Genomic DNA, 16372 nt, shown 5'->3' with positions numbered 1-16372 from the left:
CAACGTCTTTGAAAATGGCATTAAAAAAGGCCAATAGGTGTTTTTTATTTACACAGGAAGGACAGAAACAAAAAGAGGCATTTCACCAACCAAGGGGGTTAGATACTGTCTGATCTGAGAACAGAATGGGAAACAACTCAAAATGAAAAGCTTTTACAGAACTCAAAATAAATGATCATGTTCTAAGAGCCCCACGTATGCATGCTTATTTGATCTTAGCTGAGGCTAGCTTTGGGCTGACACCACGTTCTATCTCCCAAAAACATTTCTTTGTGAAAGCAGTCATCTTCTGGCACTGAAAAAAATTAATTATGTTTGGGCTCATTCAGGAAAAGGCAAACTTCACACATGTTAACAATGTCATGTCTCCATCTTCCCAGAAAGAGTGAAATGAGAAGCATAAAAAAGACTCCACAAGACCTTCTAAGAGAGTTAAGAGCATATTCATTAGAAATGAAATACAAAATACAGTGATGCAGCAGGACGAGGGGCAGCAGGTGAACAAGACCCCCATCATTCCTTACCCTCACCCCAATCCGAGGAAAGCACCTATATAATACAAATCAGACCTCCAACAGGGGGTAGAGGAGGGGTTTTACAAAGTGATTTTCTTGCTATACAGAAAATATATTATTTGCTGGAAGTCAATGCTGAGCTGTTAGGGGCCCAGGGCCAGTCACTCGGTGCTCAGGAACACCCCTGAAGGCACGCTGACCCCTACTGTTTCCCCACCAGTTTGCTGAACACATCGTAGATTTCTGGCTTTTCCTGTGCAAACTGCTCTGCTGTGTTTTTCTGGAGCCAGTCAGATGAACGCATCTGCTGCTGCAGGAGGCCAATGAGGTCACCAAGGTTGGAGCTACCAGAACAGGTAGGTTCCTGGTGGCGGGATACAAAAATGACTTCATCTGTGCTATCTGCTTTGCCATCTTGATCTGACTGACAAGGCTGCTCCTTTTCCTCAGCCAGGATCTCCTGCTCTCGCTCTTCCAAAACCTTGCGGATCCGCTGCATACCTGCAGAGGCATAAAGAGGGGAAATATTGGTGGATTAGTTTAAGCCACAAGGGTCTCCAAATCCCAGTCGGATCCAGAAAAATTTGGAGGATGGAAGGAAAGGAAGGAAGCATGGAGAAGACAAGGATAATAATAATAATAATAATAATAATAGGATAGTTTAGGATTAAGGAGAGGAGGAAACTGCTGCAGGAACTCCAGCGGGAGGAAGAAGGAAAGACATCACTCACCCAGCTGTAGTCGGTGGGTCTTGTCAGCAAAGATGATGCGGAACCATCCAGGCTCACTGCACTCAAAGGCTTTGCCGCAGGACAGGAGGACCTTGTTATCGAGAAAGCGCCTCCAGAGCAACATCTCCTCCTCAAATGTTCCTGTCCTAAGGTACTGGGAGAGTCACCAGAAGGGCCAGAGGTTAGTCACATATAGGCTAACTCACTGAGATCCTCATGAATTTGTGATTCCCATGAGGTCTAAAAAGGCCAGGGGAGACACCTTTTACCTCTGAAGTACAGCAGTTGTGATAAAAAGGAAGAAATGGGGAGGAAAGTGGCTTGAGAGCAGTAAGATTCCTGCAAGGAGGGAAATGCACAGACAGACGAAAGGAAAAGCACACACAGAAATACGAGGCAGTCCCTCCCTCTGCTCACCAGACATCAGATGGGGTTTTACCAAAATGCATATCACAATATTGAACTTTCCCCTGGACACAGCTGCATCGCGTGCCTGCCCTTGTCCCAGGAGAAGCCTCCTTTCCTAGGCCTACCAACCTTTCGGAAATCAATCCAGACAAAGAAGCCTGCATTGCGGTTGAGAAAAGGAACCCCAAGTGTCTTCAGCTCATCTGTCACGTACGTATGGGCAGCTTTTAGGCGAGCATGGTTGGCCCTCAGGTACACCTGGTTGATCCAGTCTAACCAAAGGGAGAAGAAGAAAAAAATTATTACAAACTGCCTAAGAATTCAGATCTGTTAAGGTTTCTAAAATACTCACAATGCCTTTTTACATTTCACCTTTCAACTCCTTTTTTGTTTCCTCAAAGAACAGAAATGTGGACAAGAACTATTTAGCAATTTCATGTCTGTGTGCATCTTTTTCACCATTTCCCTACAGTCATGGCTTTTACAGCTATGGACTGTTAGCACTCCAAGCAGGGCAAAGCTAGAAATCCCAGTTCCATTCCCCTCTTCCCATAAGGTTGTACTCTTTTGCCTCTGCTCAGCTGGTGCTGCACAACACTAGCTACTTTTACACACTTAGCTTCTTCACAGCTGCTCCTCTAACTGCTGCTGGGGAGCTCTGCAGAGATGTTGCTCTGCTGTGGACCTGTCAGCCATGGCCTACGCAGGCAGCTTCAGGATCAGGGAAGGCTGCCAACTGCACACACAAGAGACCGTCTGGGAGAGTACAAGGATCCCATGAGGTACCAAGACACACAGCCAGCAGAGGATCCCACATCAAGCTGCTGACTCACCTCTGTCTCTAAGCAGCTGCGCAACCTTGTGCTGGACAGGTCCACAGACCCCGTGGAAGTAGCACAAAGAAGCCACCGCGTTAGCAACATCTTGGTTCTCTGTGTACAAAGTACCAAAGCGAATCCCAGAGACAGCAAAATCCTGCAAAAGACACAGAGAGACTACTTTATTGCACAGGAAGGCTGAGATCCTACAACCATTGCCTTGTTCTTTCTTGCATAAGGAACCTGAGGACAGCAAGCCAACCACAGCGCTGAGGAAGCCACGGCGCGGTGGCAACCAGCACTCACCTTGCTTATTCCCCACATCACATGGGTCCTCTGTGGATCAGGCAATCTGTATGTAGAAGGATGCAGATGGGCAGTTAGTGTCATAGGTGCTGAAGCTTTTGGGTCACCAGTGCAGCATTGCGAAAACAGAGAGGCAGCATTACACAGTGACAGGCAGCGCAGCACGGAACAGCAGGCAGGCAGGAAAATCCCGATCTGACCTAACTTCAGCAGCAAGGAACTCCCAGGAACTAATTTTAGATAAGATTTTTAGATATTTCAGATATATTGATACTTCCAGCAGGTGCTGTATTTCACGTGCAGATTTTCTGCATGTATATAGCTTGTACATTTAATGCTACAAATCAATTTCTATTGATTTCAATTTCTAAGAATTTAAAGCAATTTTCTTTCCTTATTTCTTTCAAACCACAATACTTCGCAGAAGGAGATTCTTCCTTTGCAATACTGTACGTCCAAGCTCAGCAATGCTGAGAAAACAGCCAAGTATAATTTTATTTCTTTGCAAATGAACACAAAAAGAAAGATAGCACCATTGGTGAAAACCAGAAAGAAAAAACAATTACAATAAATATATTAAAATATGAGTTTTGCAAAACATTTTGTATCGTTAAATTAATACCTAATAAAACCCATTCTCAAATCTGTAGTGACACTGTGATCCGTGACTACTCTATGAAAAAAAGAAAGCAAACAGCAACAGAAGGTCTTTATAGCATCAACAGAAACATGGGAAAGAGGCAGCAATGTTTAAATGGGAAAGAAAAGCCTCACTCTCAAGAAATGAAACATTCATTGCCATTCTGGGGGGACTGGCACAAGCAAGTACCAAAGCACACGCTGGAAAGGGTATCACAGCAGAAAATGAACATTTTTTCCTTGTTAGATTTTTCCTTGCACTTGAAAAAAAATGCATTTGCCATTCAGAAATTACAATAATAATAACAAAAACAAACAGTGTAACGCAGATTCAGAATTTGCTAGCTCATGACTTAACTTCCAGTCACAAGTTCTCAGCAAGGCATCATGTTGAATTGTCACTGGAAGATGGCCATGGAAGTAGGAGCTGATTTTACCTGTCCATGCCCAGGACACTGTGAAACGTGGCTGATTCATCAAAAACTGACAGCATGTAGATCTCATCTACTATCACATGCAATTCATGTCTGCAAAAGGACAAAATGGAAGTTACAAAAAAAATGCTGCTTCTGGGCTTAGAAGCAAAGAGAAATTCTGGATTCTGCAAAGACTGGCTTTATACAAAGAAGAGGGACACCAAATTTTGTAGCACAGAAGCACTTTTTGACAGCTAGGAAGGTCTGTTATGTGTACACTGAATCGCTTTGAGTTATATCCAGCTAATTGTTACACACTGCAACCATACAATGAGAAAAAAAATCAGTCATTTCCAATGCACTTGTGAAAATGAACTGCTGCAGGTACCACCCTTCAAGAGTACGATGTATTACCACCCACTCAGAATTGACCCAATTTCAGAGAGCATCAGTAAGGAAGCTGGGCAGCCATATTCAAATATTTATTAATATTTCTGTATGTTTTTCTCTGTAGATACAGAAAAGCTGGGAGGAAAGGAACTCAGATTCCTACCAAAGACACACAGCACAGCCGCGAAATAAAGCTTTTATTCCTTGACACAAGTTTCCTTCCCACTCCTGATGACTGGAAGGTCCACGCTCCCTTCTCCCCGCCAGCCCTCTCTCCTCTCTTATGCCTGCTGTGTGCTGTGTGAAGAACAGGCTTTATGCCCGTCTGAGAAAATATTCACATATAAATTAGGAGACAGCAAGTGGTCCGACAGACTCTGAAAGCCGTATCTGACTCGGGATACCTGAGCCCTCCAAACTGACATACCTTTTAGCAAATTCCAGGTAATCCCGTAATTCTGACAAGGAATAGATGTCCCCAAGGGGATTTTGGGGATTCAGTAGAATTAAGGCCCTTACAGTGATGCCCTGCAGAACACAAAAAAATGCAGTAGTAAGAGAGCATTCATCACAGGATAGATTTTCAGTTCCTCCACTGGAGCACTGAATGCGACACAAGACTCTCCTTCAGCTACCACCATGACAATTTCACCTCAAAGGTTAGATTTGTAAGAGACAACTTTTAGCCACAAATTAAGATATTTTTATAATTACAGCACTTGCAAAGGGAACTGGGGAAAACACTATAGAATCAGTCTACGATTTTGCAAAGGGGGAGTTCTGCTATGATTGCTGCCATCTGGTAAGCCAATTTATAACAAAGATGCTCTCACACATTCTCAGCGTGGAGGAGAATTGTGTCTCAGCTGTATCAGCAATCAGGAAGTAACAGATTACTGAAGGTTGCCCATGAATGAGGCAAGAAAGAGAGGAATTTGAGCTATGAGAATGCAAATTGCTCACATTTAGAGCACATGCGGCCGGAGATGTCAGAGCCAGTAACGATGTAAAGATGCAGCTAAACCTACACTCGGTTTAGGACAATTTCAAAACCTACAGACTAAATATTCAAATACAATCTGCATTTGCCTTCTAAATTTGCCCCTCCTGCAAATATTCTTCATCGTCTTACTTGATTCTGCTGCACTACTGAGTACAGCATTTGTTTTGGGGGTAACTCAGCTGGCCTTCCCAAAGAAGAAACTCTGGGTAGTCCCTACATTGTAGCACATGCCCAGGTACATATGACACGGTGGGATTCCTCATGCAAGTGAGGCTCAGTACTCTGCCACAAGTGCAAACAGGATTTGCAAGGAGCCTGATCTCAGCCTTTCTGTAAGGACCACAAGAAAGCCAGGCACTAGGTTCTGAAATTGTTTTGGTCTTCAGGCCATTTCTGGGACCAGCCTTTTCAAACATACCGCTGACCTAATACAAAGAATTTGAATACTTGCAGACCGATAATAAGAAGCTCAGGTACACTCACCTCTGCACGGGCATCCTGCAAGGCTTTTTCCAGTTTTTCCACTGTAAGCTGAAAAGGCCGAGTGCTTGTTCCAGTAATCTGAAAGACATCGCAAACATACAAAAAAGGCCAAATTATTTCAACAGAGTCAACTTGAGCCATTCCCCTGAGAAACGTCCCCCAAAACAAAATGAAAACCTAACAATAATGACCAACAATGAAGAGCATCCACTCTTATCTTTTTATACTACAGAAAGAGTAAATAAATGAAATCAAAGAAATGTTTGTCATAGACAGGCCACAGGCACAGAATTCTCTGGCCATTCTTAATAACTAAAGCAATGCCAAATCTCCATGTGCTCTTCGACCCCAGACCATCTCTAGTGGGACAGCACCTACTTCTGTCTCTAAGGTTCATAATGGCCATCTGCCCCCCTCAACAGCCATTACTGAATGTTTATGGGAAGTAACATGCAAGAAAAGGAGAAGACTGGAATCCAGATTTATGCCCTCAAACAAGTTTCTTGAAAACTACATGTCCAGTTTCCCAACAATAAATGGGAAAACACCCACAGGCTGCTGCCTAGCCTTGTCCTGAGGTCCCCAGAGCTTGATACTTTCCTGTGCCAATTATTTTTTGACTGCAGAGGTTGATACATGTATTCCCTCCTCTCAATTCTTACCTTACTGTCTAAATAGGCGTACACCAGCTTCACATTGCCATACAGAAAGACACTCCGGGTGATACCACCGTAAAAGGGAGTAGCAATCAGAACAGCCTCTGGAACCGAGACAACAAAATTTGTCAGCAACAGGCCCTAGTCCTTCTCTCTCTTCTAGCATACTTCAGCTAAGCATGAAAGCTTTTCTACACTTATGCCCTCTGGAAACATTTTAATGTTACTGCCTTTTTCTCTACTTTATTTCTGTATTAATTCTTCAGTCTTCTGCAAGAACTAGGACACTGTACATCCATCCTCGGTAACATAGCCCACATTTAGTGGGCTAAACAGAACACCCCAAACAGTGAAGGCAGACAGGGTGAGACACAGAGTGTGAGCACCAGAGATCTGCAGAGTGTGAAGGTGATGAATTTCACAGCACAATGCTGCAGGAAACAAGAACCTTGCAGTTCTAGAACCTTGCTTCTATCAAACAATATTTAAACTGAGTAACTCATTATTTCCCAAGAAAAACAAACATTGAAAACATCTCCTGGCAATCCACTTACCTCCTGGATCACAAAGGACTGTAGCTAACGCAGAAAACAAAGAGCCACAACCATTCAGAACAATCACCTAGAGAAGAAAGAGACAGGTTAGTGATAAATCAGTCCATAGAAAGATACCACCACAAAAAATGATTTCTGACAGTATCAACAAAATATATTTGCTCCCTAATCCTCTAGCACGGATGTTCCCAGAATTTTCCTGCTGAATTCCCACTTCTACCAGAAATAACTTTAATCCTGTACTCTGTTTCATGATGCTTCATCCAGGTGCCTTTCTTGATTGTAATAAGTAATATAGTATTTAGAAATAGCAGGTTTTATGTTGGGGGGGGGGGGGGGGGGGGGGAAATAGTTCTGAAGCTTTAGAAAGGCAAAATCCTTGTCACCAGCTAATTGGCATTATGTTCTCTTTGTGGTAACAGCAGCTCCTGCCTCCTGCCAAATTTGTGCAACAGTGGAAATTGTCATCTCATACGGGGCAATTTTGACTCCTACTTCTAGAAGACCAACGTCCCTTGACGTCTAGAAGACTCAAGGTCCCTTGAGTTCAATCCAAGAATCAGGTAGAATCTGCTGCCTTGGAGGGGCAATGATCAGCAAACTGATCAGTCACAACTTCAGCATATGTGAAGCAGGGGCCTCTGCTTGAATTACTGTAGCCAGAGCAGCAGTGGCTGCTCCTGCTGCCTTTACAACCCAGCAAAAACAGGACTGATGCATGCACCGAGCCCAGCCTGCATCCCTCATAGGTCAGCAAGTCCTGCAAAGTCTGAAAAAGTCTGCTCTTGCCAAGTAAAACTACTCTTGGCTTAACGACAGATTTTGTCCTGAGGTGTAGCAGCAAAATGGTAAAAAAATTAAACCCAGCTGAAACAATGGGCACTCTTTGTCCTTGAGGGACACAAGCACCATAGGTCCCAGAGCTGAATACGGAGATAAAAGCATAAAGCCACATTGAAAGCAATGGCATGAAAAGTTGGCACACAAAAGTAAAGAATAAGGCAAATGAACAGCAGAACTGAAGTGTTTTGGCTAAAGTGTTCATCAAAAGCTACTAAAATGGCTATGATTCAATCTCATTTACATGATAAAAGGCTGTCATCTTACAAAATCACTTGTTTAAAAAAAATAAGATGAAATTGTTTGACAACAAATGGCAATACATTAGAATAGACACCAATGGAAAGTGGGTTACCCACATTTTCTGCCTTAAGAGGTGCAGGGGCCTTGCAGTAATAGGTCAAAAACCGAGCCACTTCCTCCCGTAAACTGAGAAAGACACAAAAGCAAATATTGATTCAGCTTATTCTCCAAGAGGCTGGGCTTCCCCAGGTCCGCATCTCAGGAAAATAAAGCCAGGGCACAGTAAAGTCTGATGCAGATAGCTAGAAAACAGGATAGCTCAGGCCCATGCCACAGACACGACTGTTACACATGGCAAAGGTGTCACGGATAATGGCTACAGCTAGGCATACATTTCTGAAGAGCTTTAACTGAGAACAGAGCTGAAGGATTCAGTGTTCATGATGTCTCAAGGAACTTTTTGGAGTTACTTGATCTGTTAATGTATACAGTATTCTTAAAACTGCATTGGCTTTAGAAAATCAGCATCTTCTCTTACATAAAAGGATTTTTAACTGGATTTTTAACTGGGTTTTTAACTAGCTGGGTGACTAATTTACACTTTTGAGAAGAAAAAGATGATTAAGGGACCTAGAAAAGTTTTAACTAATGTGTAGCAGAAGTGGTTTGTACTCATCCCCTTTGTTCATCAGACAAGTACTCAAAAAGCGAAGCATTACAGGCATGGGAAGACTTACAACATATGTCCCTTCCAGTCAGGATACTGAAGCAGTGGAGGTTCCATGAGGTTCATATCGGTCTGCGTCAGCTGTGAGCAACAGAAAGAGGCATTAAAAGCACAATCACAGAAACCAGAAACATGGAAATAGATAGATCCACGTGCAGGCACACACCTGCATAGACACATACACACAAAACTTCAACAGCCTCAAAACTGGATTGAGAAAGCCACTGACCACCAGAATTAATGCAGCTGGGAGAGGCAACGATCAGCAAGCTGACCAGTGACAACTGCAGTTTATGGAAGGTCTTTGCTAAATGATTGCAGCCAAAGCTTCTCTGCCCAGAGATCTACAGAAAGGATGCCAAACAGGCAATACAAGTGATGTCCATAAAAAAAGAAGCCTGCCAAAGACCTTCTGAACAAATGAAGCAATCAAGTGTCCCAAGGAGTGCTCTGCCACATTATAAGAACAGCAGCTTTCAGCTGGCAATTAAATACCAGTTGTGGAAGCTCTAGCATCATGAAAGCTCAGGTCTATATTGTCAGAAAGAGACAGGATTTAAAATCACAATCTGATACATATTTCCTTTTTTCTTTTTTTTTTTTTTTTTTTTTTTTAACTTTCAACATATTAATTTTTAATGAATTCTACCTTTCATTTATATCTCAGTTCCAAGTTACTTCAGACCTACAATTCTGGTAAGTCCTTGTAAGCATTAGAATGTAACAGGAGCCTTCAAAAGACAAGCGAAAAATAAAATTATCTTCTTGAATGTCTTCCCTAGGGCAGGTATTCTGTCCTTTATTAGGAGCTTATTCTGTTCTCAAAGTCAGATTCACCTGAACTGTGGGCAAGCTCTAGAGCCCTTTTTAATGTTTATATTTAGATAAAATAAGCACACTGCTTTTATCTAAATATTTTCAAGGTTGTCATTATCAGGGTTTCACAAAATCCAGTTCTATGAAGTTGCAAGGGGAAGTGCAGCGGTGATCAGGCCAGAAGGAAAAGGACATTTGACACGAACAAAAAGGGGATAAACAAATGTTATGTGCAATGTAACTTCCAAACATCTGATGGCAACCAATCTATGAGTTAATACTAACAAACACAGGGGAGTGTGGACACGACAAGTAAGTGATGGTGCAAAAAAGGAAGGAAATTTAACATGCAGTGTGAATGTCTACCACAGAATAACAAAACCACAACATTCTGTATTGGTGTTTTAATAACTTGTGCCAAGCTCTGGAAACCGGACAGTTTAAAGACACCGTCCTCATCCCATGCAGAATTACAACCTGACATTTGGGGAATAAAGTTCCTTTATTCATCTGCAGATGTTCTCGAAGCCTATGTAGCACAGAACTATGTCTCCTTAGATCTCTCTCCTAAACTTGTCTAGAGAATGCAACATAAAACGTATCAGCAGACTTGGCCAAAAAGGGCTATGCAATAATAAAGAGGAGAACCCTTAGAGATAATGCTTTAAGGGCTAAGGAAATCAGAAGGGCCATCTAAAATTAAGATCGTCTGAGATCTCAAGCCACAGAATATTAATTATCCAATTTAAGGGTCAAACGTTGAAGACGGAAATCTGATATGCTGCTTTATTCAGTGGGAACAGTATTTATTTCCCCTAATAGCAACAAATTATTTTTCCCTGCAATCCCAGCTGGGACAGCATTCAGTGAAGCCCTGCTGTAACTCTGGGCTGTGACAAAGAAGCTAGAAACAATAACACTGTCCAACTCGTCGCCACCTGCACGATGGCTCATCACACTACAGCTTATTCTCACGATAAGGCTAACGAAGATGCAGCTGATTGCTGTCTCCCTCTGCACTACTTGCTGCAGACGCCGTGTTAGTGTAGGGGAAGGACAGTGAACGAAGGGAGGTACAACCTACACAGCCCAGAGGGCACCTCCTGTGTGCACAGCCGCCAGGCAGCAGCTCTGCCTTACCTGTTCTTTTAGCTGGAAGGCCGAGTGGTGGGGTAGCATCCCCGAGTCAGTGGTGTGGCGGGCAGGAATAAAACAAGGAACATTTTGAGGGTGGGAATTGGTGGAACGGGAGTAACAGTGAGCTTCAAAGTGCAGAGACTGACTGCCAGAACCCCAGCCACCTTCCCTCCCCACAGGCAGCTTCAGCTAGGAAAAGTGCAGCCTTTCCGCCTTGGAGGCTGAATCCGGGCAATAAATTTAATGGAAATCAAGAAACATTCCTCTAAGGCACAGGTCTGTCATTTTCTTTTGTCTTTTTTGTTGTTTATTCCTGATTCATGTCATTTGTTTCATGCAATTGAACAAAGTGTCTGACAAGCAGCCGATCCACTATGATTTCAAGAGGTTTCACAAGATGTCCCATTCACTGCTGCCACCCTCTCAAATTTTAGGGAAGTTCGGAACTAGGAGTCCAAACTGTGAAACTTTACAATGGACAGAGCCAACTTCCTCTGTCCCAGGCTATGAAGACCCTCGAAATTAAAGAGAGATCAAAACTAGTTCTGAGACTTCTGTATTAAATGAAATATGGTCAGTGGGAGGAAATAAAATTCATCTTATTTTCATGTAAGTACTGAGTCTTAAGTATTTGAATGAGCCAAATACATTCCCACAAACACACTATGAAAAGGAACAGAAAAATATCCCTGTTCCTATCCTCCTGCTAAAATAACATAAGTAAGTGTACAAAGAGCTGGATTCAAAAGTGACTTCCAACCATAAGAAATACACAAGGAGAAACTTAACTAGAGAACCCTGAACGGCAGCAATAATACTGGGAAGGTAGAGACATTGAGGAGGAACTACACAGCACATTTGCTTTTCTTTTTGGAATAGAACTTACCCGTTTAGACATCAGGTCAAAGCAGAGTTTATTCTCACTGGTGCCAAAATTAATTATACCCTAGAAAAAGAAAGAATTTATCACTTAGGGACACAAAAAAAACCCACGTACATACCACCACCTTCGCTGTCACTTCACTGATGTGCCCTCAAAGAGCTTACCAAGGAAGTCAAAACACAGTTCACAGAAATATAGAGCGTAATATAGAACTGGAGATGTATACGTATGTTTGAGTGTTTACACACATATCTCAGGCACTTAGCTTCTTAGACAATAAACTTTGTGAAAATGAATAGCTACGAACAATTTGTTCTTCTTCACAAGACACGTTTAACTTATTCTTGAATTCCCTCATCGTTATGCATCTAACTGCAAACACATCTAAAACGATTCTGGGGAAACTGAGGTTTACACTTCTGCAGCAGCTTGAAGAAATGTTTTTGATACATTTCTTTATCTAAAATTACTCATTTATCAGTCGTTACCATTCCACTCCGCTGATTTTTTCAAATAACCACCTAAACACAGTCATTACATTTTCCCCTGTGGAGAGACAGTCCTGCAGTTCCAGGTCTAGGATTTGGCCTTGCTTATTTTATATTATATATTAGATGCTGAAGAGCTCAAGTCTACTAGCACATTTTCATTACTGGAAGAGGCTGGATAAATAAACTTAAAAAAATACCTAAGGCAACCTAAACAATTGTACATTTATGATGTTTCTAAAATACAAGCCCAATTTTAGGCATTTCTTTAAAAATCTACTACTTACATTGTTAGTAGAAGCCAGTAGAAGAGTTAGTAGGAGTGAGAGTTTCTGCCTTATAACGCACCTCTATCAAAAAATTGATTGTGTTTTTGTGTCTTAAAAATCTATTTTTCAACTCCCAACACTGTGTGTGACTCAAGTCAGGGCTCAGAACAAAACATTTAAAAAATTTCAAGTAGTTCAGTATCTGAATGCAGGATCTGTATAAAAGTAACCCACGGATAAATCATTATTTATAATCACTACACTTGTTACTTATTCAATACCAATTATTAACATTCAGCCTCTGTGCCACAAGGGGGTGTGTGACGAGCTACTTACAACCGAGCAGCACAGCTGAAACGGGCAGGGAAAGTTCTGAGGTTTTTTGTTTTAAATGTCTACTGCTCTGTGGTTTTATCTCATCCACCACCCATCACCAGCAAGAATCGGTGACTGTCCTCAGGGGGTGGTGAGATAAAAAAGAGGAACAGCGTGTTCCTGCAGGTTTCTTTCGCCTTTGAAGGTCTGCTACTGCCACTGGCTGGCTCCCGACAGGAAAACCTAGGCATGCAAACCTGTGCTGAACACAACGTTCACCTTTGACGTGGGAGTGATGGGCATAGTTACTTTTTATTTCACGTCCCAGAACAAACAGCTTGGCCCACCACGTCTGCGTGAGCCAGGAAAACACTCGGAGACTCGCACTCACATTGGGGTTCTTGTCTTCATCGTACTTGTCAGCATGATAAGCTTTGTACCCCTCCTCGGTGGAGCCCCGGAAAATGTTGACGACGTTGCCCCGAGCAGAGAGGTAGGGGCTCCTCTGGAAGTCACCGGGGTGGCAGAAGCCGTGCATGTCAACACTCGTCTCGGCCTGCGATCGAGCCCGCAGCTCTTGCAGGTCGCCTCCTCCTCCAAGGCCGGTCATTTCGGACAGCGCCTGGTTGAAGTCCAAGCCCCGAGGCATCGCGATGGAAGAGGAGGAGCCGCTGTGGCTCTGCTTCAAGATGCTGAGCATCTGGGCGAAGACGTTGAACATGCGGTACTCGTGCTCCCGCTCCAGCTCGAAGCGCCGCTGCTCCAGCTGCATCCGGCGCTCCTCCACATCCAGGTCTCGCTGAAATCGGCGCTCCTCCATCTGCAAGAAGCGCTCCTCCATGGCCCGCTGAGACGTCAGGGTCTTCAGCAGGAGGTCGTCGAGAGGGTCCTTCACCCGCTGGCCCTTCCGCTTCTTCCTCAGGCGATGCAAGGCGGAGAAGCCAGGCCGGGGAACCACGTTCTGCATCCGTGACGAGCTGGCCATGTTGGACTCACTGAAACCTGCGAATATTTGAAAGTAGGAAGAAAAATGAAACGTGCAGCAAATGAAATGGTGCGGACGCATTTTGCAACCTTCCACTACCCCTCCTAGAAAACACCAGACTAAATACAGTAGGATTATAAAGGAAAACCAAAGTAAAATCAGTCAGGTACATCCTGGGAGTATGCTAGTTTGGTGTTTTTTTTTGTTTTTTTTAACTTCACGTGCTGGGCTCCCCGTTTCGCTGCCAGCCCCTGGCCTGGCTCCCCGTTTGCTCTCTGAATTGACCTTCATGAGTCAACCCCTTCCGACAGCGCTGCCCTTGGCTACCTACGCAACCACCATGGTGAGGACACCGTGTTTCTTCCTGATCTCGGAAATAAGTCTCACGCTGATCACCACCTCTCTTCCTCCCAAGCACGCTGTGTTCTTCCATCAACCTGTCCGAGGCCGGCTGGAAATCTCTGTGATTTCCAGACTCCACTTTCCACAGCAGCCAAGTAACGTCTGTTGCACCCCCAACTCTCGTCTCCTTTACACACACAATCTGTTTCTACCAGTGACTTCCAAACACATCTTCTTTCCAAGTCCTAATTAACAGATTAGAAAGCCGGGCAATGATTATCCCCAAGCATTCTTCACTGCTGAGTGGTCTAAAAGATTAGATACGGAAAACATTTAACCAGAGCGCAAGGAGAGTTTCACCTGCAGGTTTGCTGTGTCGCAAGGGCAGAAGAGGGTCTCCTGATACAATTCAGCATGAGGCCTGCAGACAGCCCTGGTCACGTTCAATTGACACCAAAAAGCATGCAATTTTTTATTATTTTTTTTGAATAATGTATGCACTGTCAGCATTATATGCAGAAATCCAGCACAAATGCCTATCCCAGCTTATAGCGGATGCGACAGTCCTTTGGATTTCGTACGCGGTACTTAGCCTAGCATAGTAATTGTAGAGGTTTTTTTTTTAACCTGCAGCAAGACACGTTTCGGGAATTGCCACAAGACTATTAATGCGGCTACCAGCCTTCTACTTTAAAGCTTTTTGGGACGTGGAATCCTTATTGGATCCAAACGCCAGCGCATAAAAAGAAAACCAAACCAGGTGTCCATCTCCGCACCAGAAAAAAAAAAAAAATCATCTCTTTCTGGGAAACGAGGCAGCAACCTTATGCTGGAATGTAAAAGGCCATCCCTACCTGAAGGTGAAACACTGGTTTCAGTGGGAACCTCCACCCTGGAGATGGGAGAGTCGTCCTGGGCCCTCTCCAAGAAGGCTCTCTCCATCTCCCCTTCTTCGGGGGAGCTCTGCTGGTAAGCCAAGGCGGCTGGGGGCTCGGGGGTCAAGCAGTGCTCATCAGAGTTCACCTCCTCACATTTGATCTCCATCAGTTCGGGGTGCTGCGCGTGCCCGAAGGCGAACTGGTGGTGGTGGCGGTGGTGGTAGCTCTCCACCATGGCGCCCTGCAGCACCTGCTGGGCCATCACGCCGCCGCCCAGGGCGTAGGGCAGCGCGGGGCGGCTGTTGAGCACTCGGTCCATCACGTCGAAGAACTTCCAGCCTCGACCACCCCGCGGGGCCTTGGCGTTGTCCTTCAGCCGCCGGTACTCCAGCTTCATCTTCTTGATCTTCTCCCGGCACTGGTCGCCCGTGCGGTGGATGCCCTTCTCCCGCAGCACCTCGGCGATGCGGTTGAAGACGTGCTGGTTGCGCAGGCAGCTCTCCAGCTCCACCTGCACCGCCTCGTCGGCCCACAGCTGCAGCAGCTCCACCACCTCGGGGTCCGACCAGTTGCTGCCCCTCTCGTACTTCTTCCCCCGAAAATCCATCCCGACCGCGGGCTGCGGGACACGGCGGCGAGCGGGGCCGGGGGGCTCCGAGCCTGCCCAGCCCGGCACCCGGCCCCCCGAGCCCACGGCCCGAGGGGCTCCGGGGGGGGCCGGGGCCGCCCCCCCGGCCGCAGGAGCCCCTCGCCCCCCGTCCCTCACGGCCGCCCGGGGGCTCCGCGTCCCCCCCCCCCGGCCCCGGCCCCGGCCCCTCACGGGCGAGGCGCGGCCGCCGGCGCCCCTGTCCCGGCTGGGCACGGCTCGGCTCGGCTCGGCTCCTCCGCTAGAGCCGGGCGGAGCGAGCTAGCGGGGAGCCGTGCCGGCATGTTCACATCCGGGGTGACAGCACATGCGTGCAGCCCTTATTCCGGGATAATTTAGCCCGTGCCAGCCTCTCGCCGCGCTCCCGTGCCGTGCCGGGAGAAGAGGGAAGGCGCAGAGCCTCCCTTCAGCCCTCCCTTTGCTCGGCACGGCTCGGCTCGGCTTGTCTGGGCTATGATGGGTCAGGCTGGCGGCTGCCCGAGCCGTGCCGAGCCGTGCCAGAGCCGCCCCGCCCGGCCCCGCCTCGCCCGGTCCCCGCCCGGCGGTGCCAGGCACGGCTCGGCTCGGCACGGAGCGAGGGGAGGGGAGGGGAGGGGACGGGAGGGGGCCCCCCGCCGCGAAAGCTGGGCGAAAAGGGGGCGAAAATGCCCGGCTTCGGGGTCATGGTGGCGAGTTCTGTGAAAAGTGCCTTTATGGGGAGAAAAAAAGCAAAAAAAAGCAAAAAAAAAATGCTTTTCAAACGGTACTGCCTTGCCTCGCAACTTCTGCTCAGATCGCAGTTGGGATTTCCTCAGTTTTTCTGCTTCCACACCTCTGTGTGGCTCCCTAAGATTTTTATTTATTTAATTTTTTCCCCTTTCCTAGGGTTTTTCAAGGCAAAAAGG

The 16372-nt window shown here is 45.6% G+C and overlaps 2 protein-coding genes across 3 annotated transcripts in view; one reads left to right on the top strand and one right to left on the bottom strand.

The window, feature by feature from the left end:
- LOC137857764 (uncharacterized) overlaps positions 1-16372 on the top strand; it is a 150423-nt gene that overhangs the window by 75591 nt on the left and 58460 nt on the right. The gene's annotated exons all lie outside the window — the stretch shown is intronic.
- Positions 16-16014, bottom strand: ACCS (1-aminocyclopropane-1-carboxylate synthase homolog (inactive)). Of its 2 annotated transcripts, XM_068684702.1 has the most exons (16): positions 14819-16014; positions 13029-13639; positions 11569-11628; positions 10686-10697; positions 8740-8810; positions 8119-8188; positions 6920-6986; positions 6372-6469; positions 5710-5787; positions 4651-4751; positions 3855-3944; positions 2779-2824; positions 2488-2629; positions 1784-1926; positions 1247-1400; positions 16-1016 (listed from the first exon to the last, which is right to left on the bottom strand). In XM_068684702.1, exons 1-16 carry the CDS (start codon positions 15447-15449, stop codon positions 718-720), a joined length of 2673 nt encoding a protein of 890 aa, XP_068540803.1. In that variant the 5' UTR covers positions 15450-16014; the 3' UTR covers positions 16-717. The 2 variants fall into 2 exon arrangements, with proteins under 2 accessions (XP_068540803.1, XP_068540804.1); XM_068684703.1 differs by lacking the exon at positions 10686-10697.

Source organism: Anas acuta, chromosome 5 (assembly GCF_963932015.1).
Source record: "Anas acuta chromosome 5, bAnaAcu1.1, whole genome shotgun sequence".
Lineage (NCBI taxonomy): Eukaryota > Metazoa > Chordata > Aves > Anseriformes > Anatidae > Anas > Anas acuta.
Note: the sequence above shows the minus strand (reverse complement) of the source record. Positions and strands in the feature narration are given on the sequence as shown.

Coding starts and splice junctions, on each gene's coding strand:
- ACCS (XM_068684702.1), bottom strand. CDS start 15,449: ATGGATTTTCGGGGGAAGAAGTACGAGAGGGGCAGCAACTGGTCGGAC. Junction 11,629..13,028: donor ATGAAGACAAGAACCCCAAT/GTGAGTGCGAGT, acceptor TTCTTTTTCTAG/GGTATAATTAATTTTGGCAC. Junction 5,788..6,371: donor ACGCCTATTTAGACAGTAAG/GTAAGAATTGAG, acceptor GATGTCTTTCAG/ATTACTGGAACAAGCACTCG.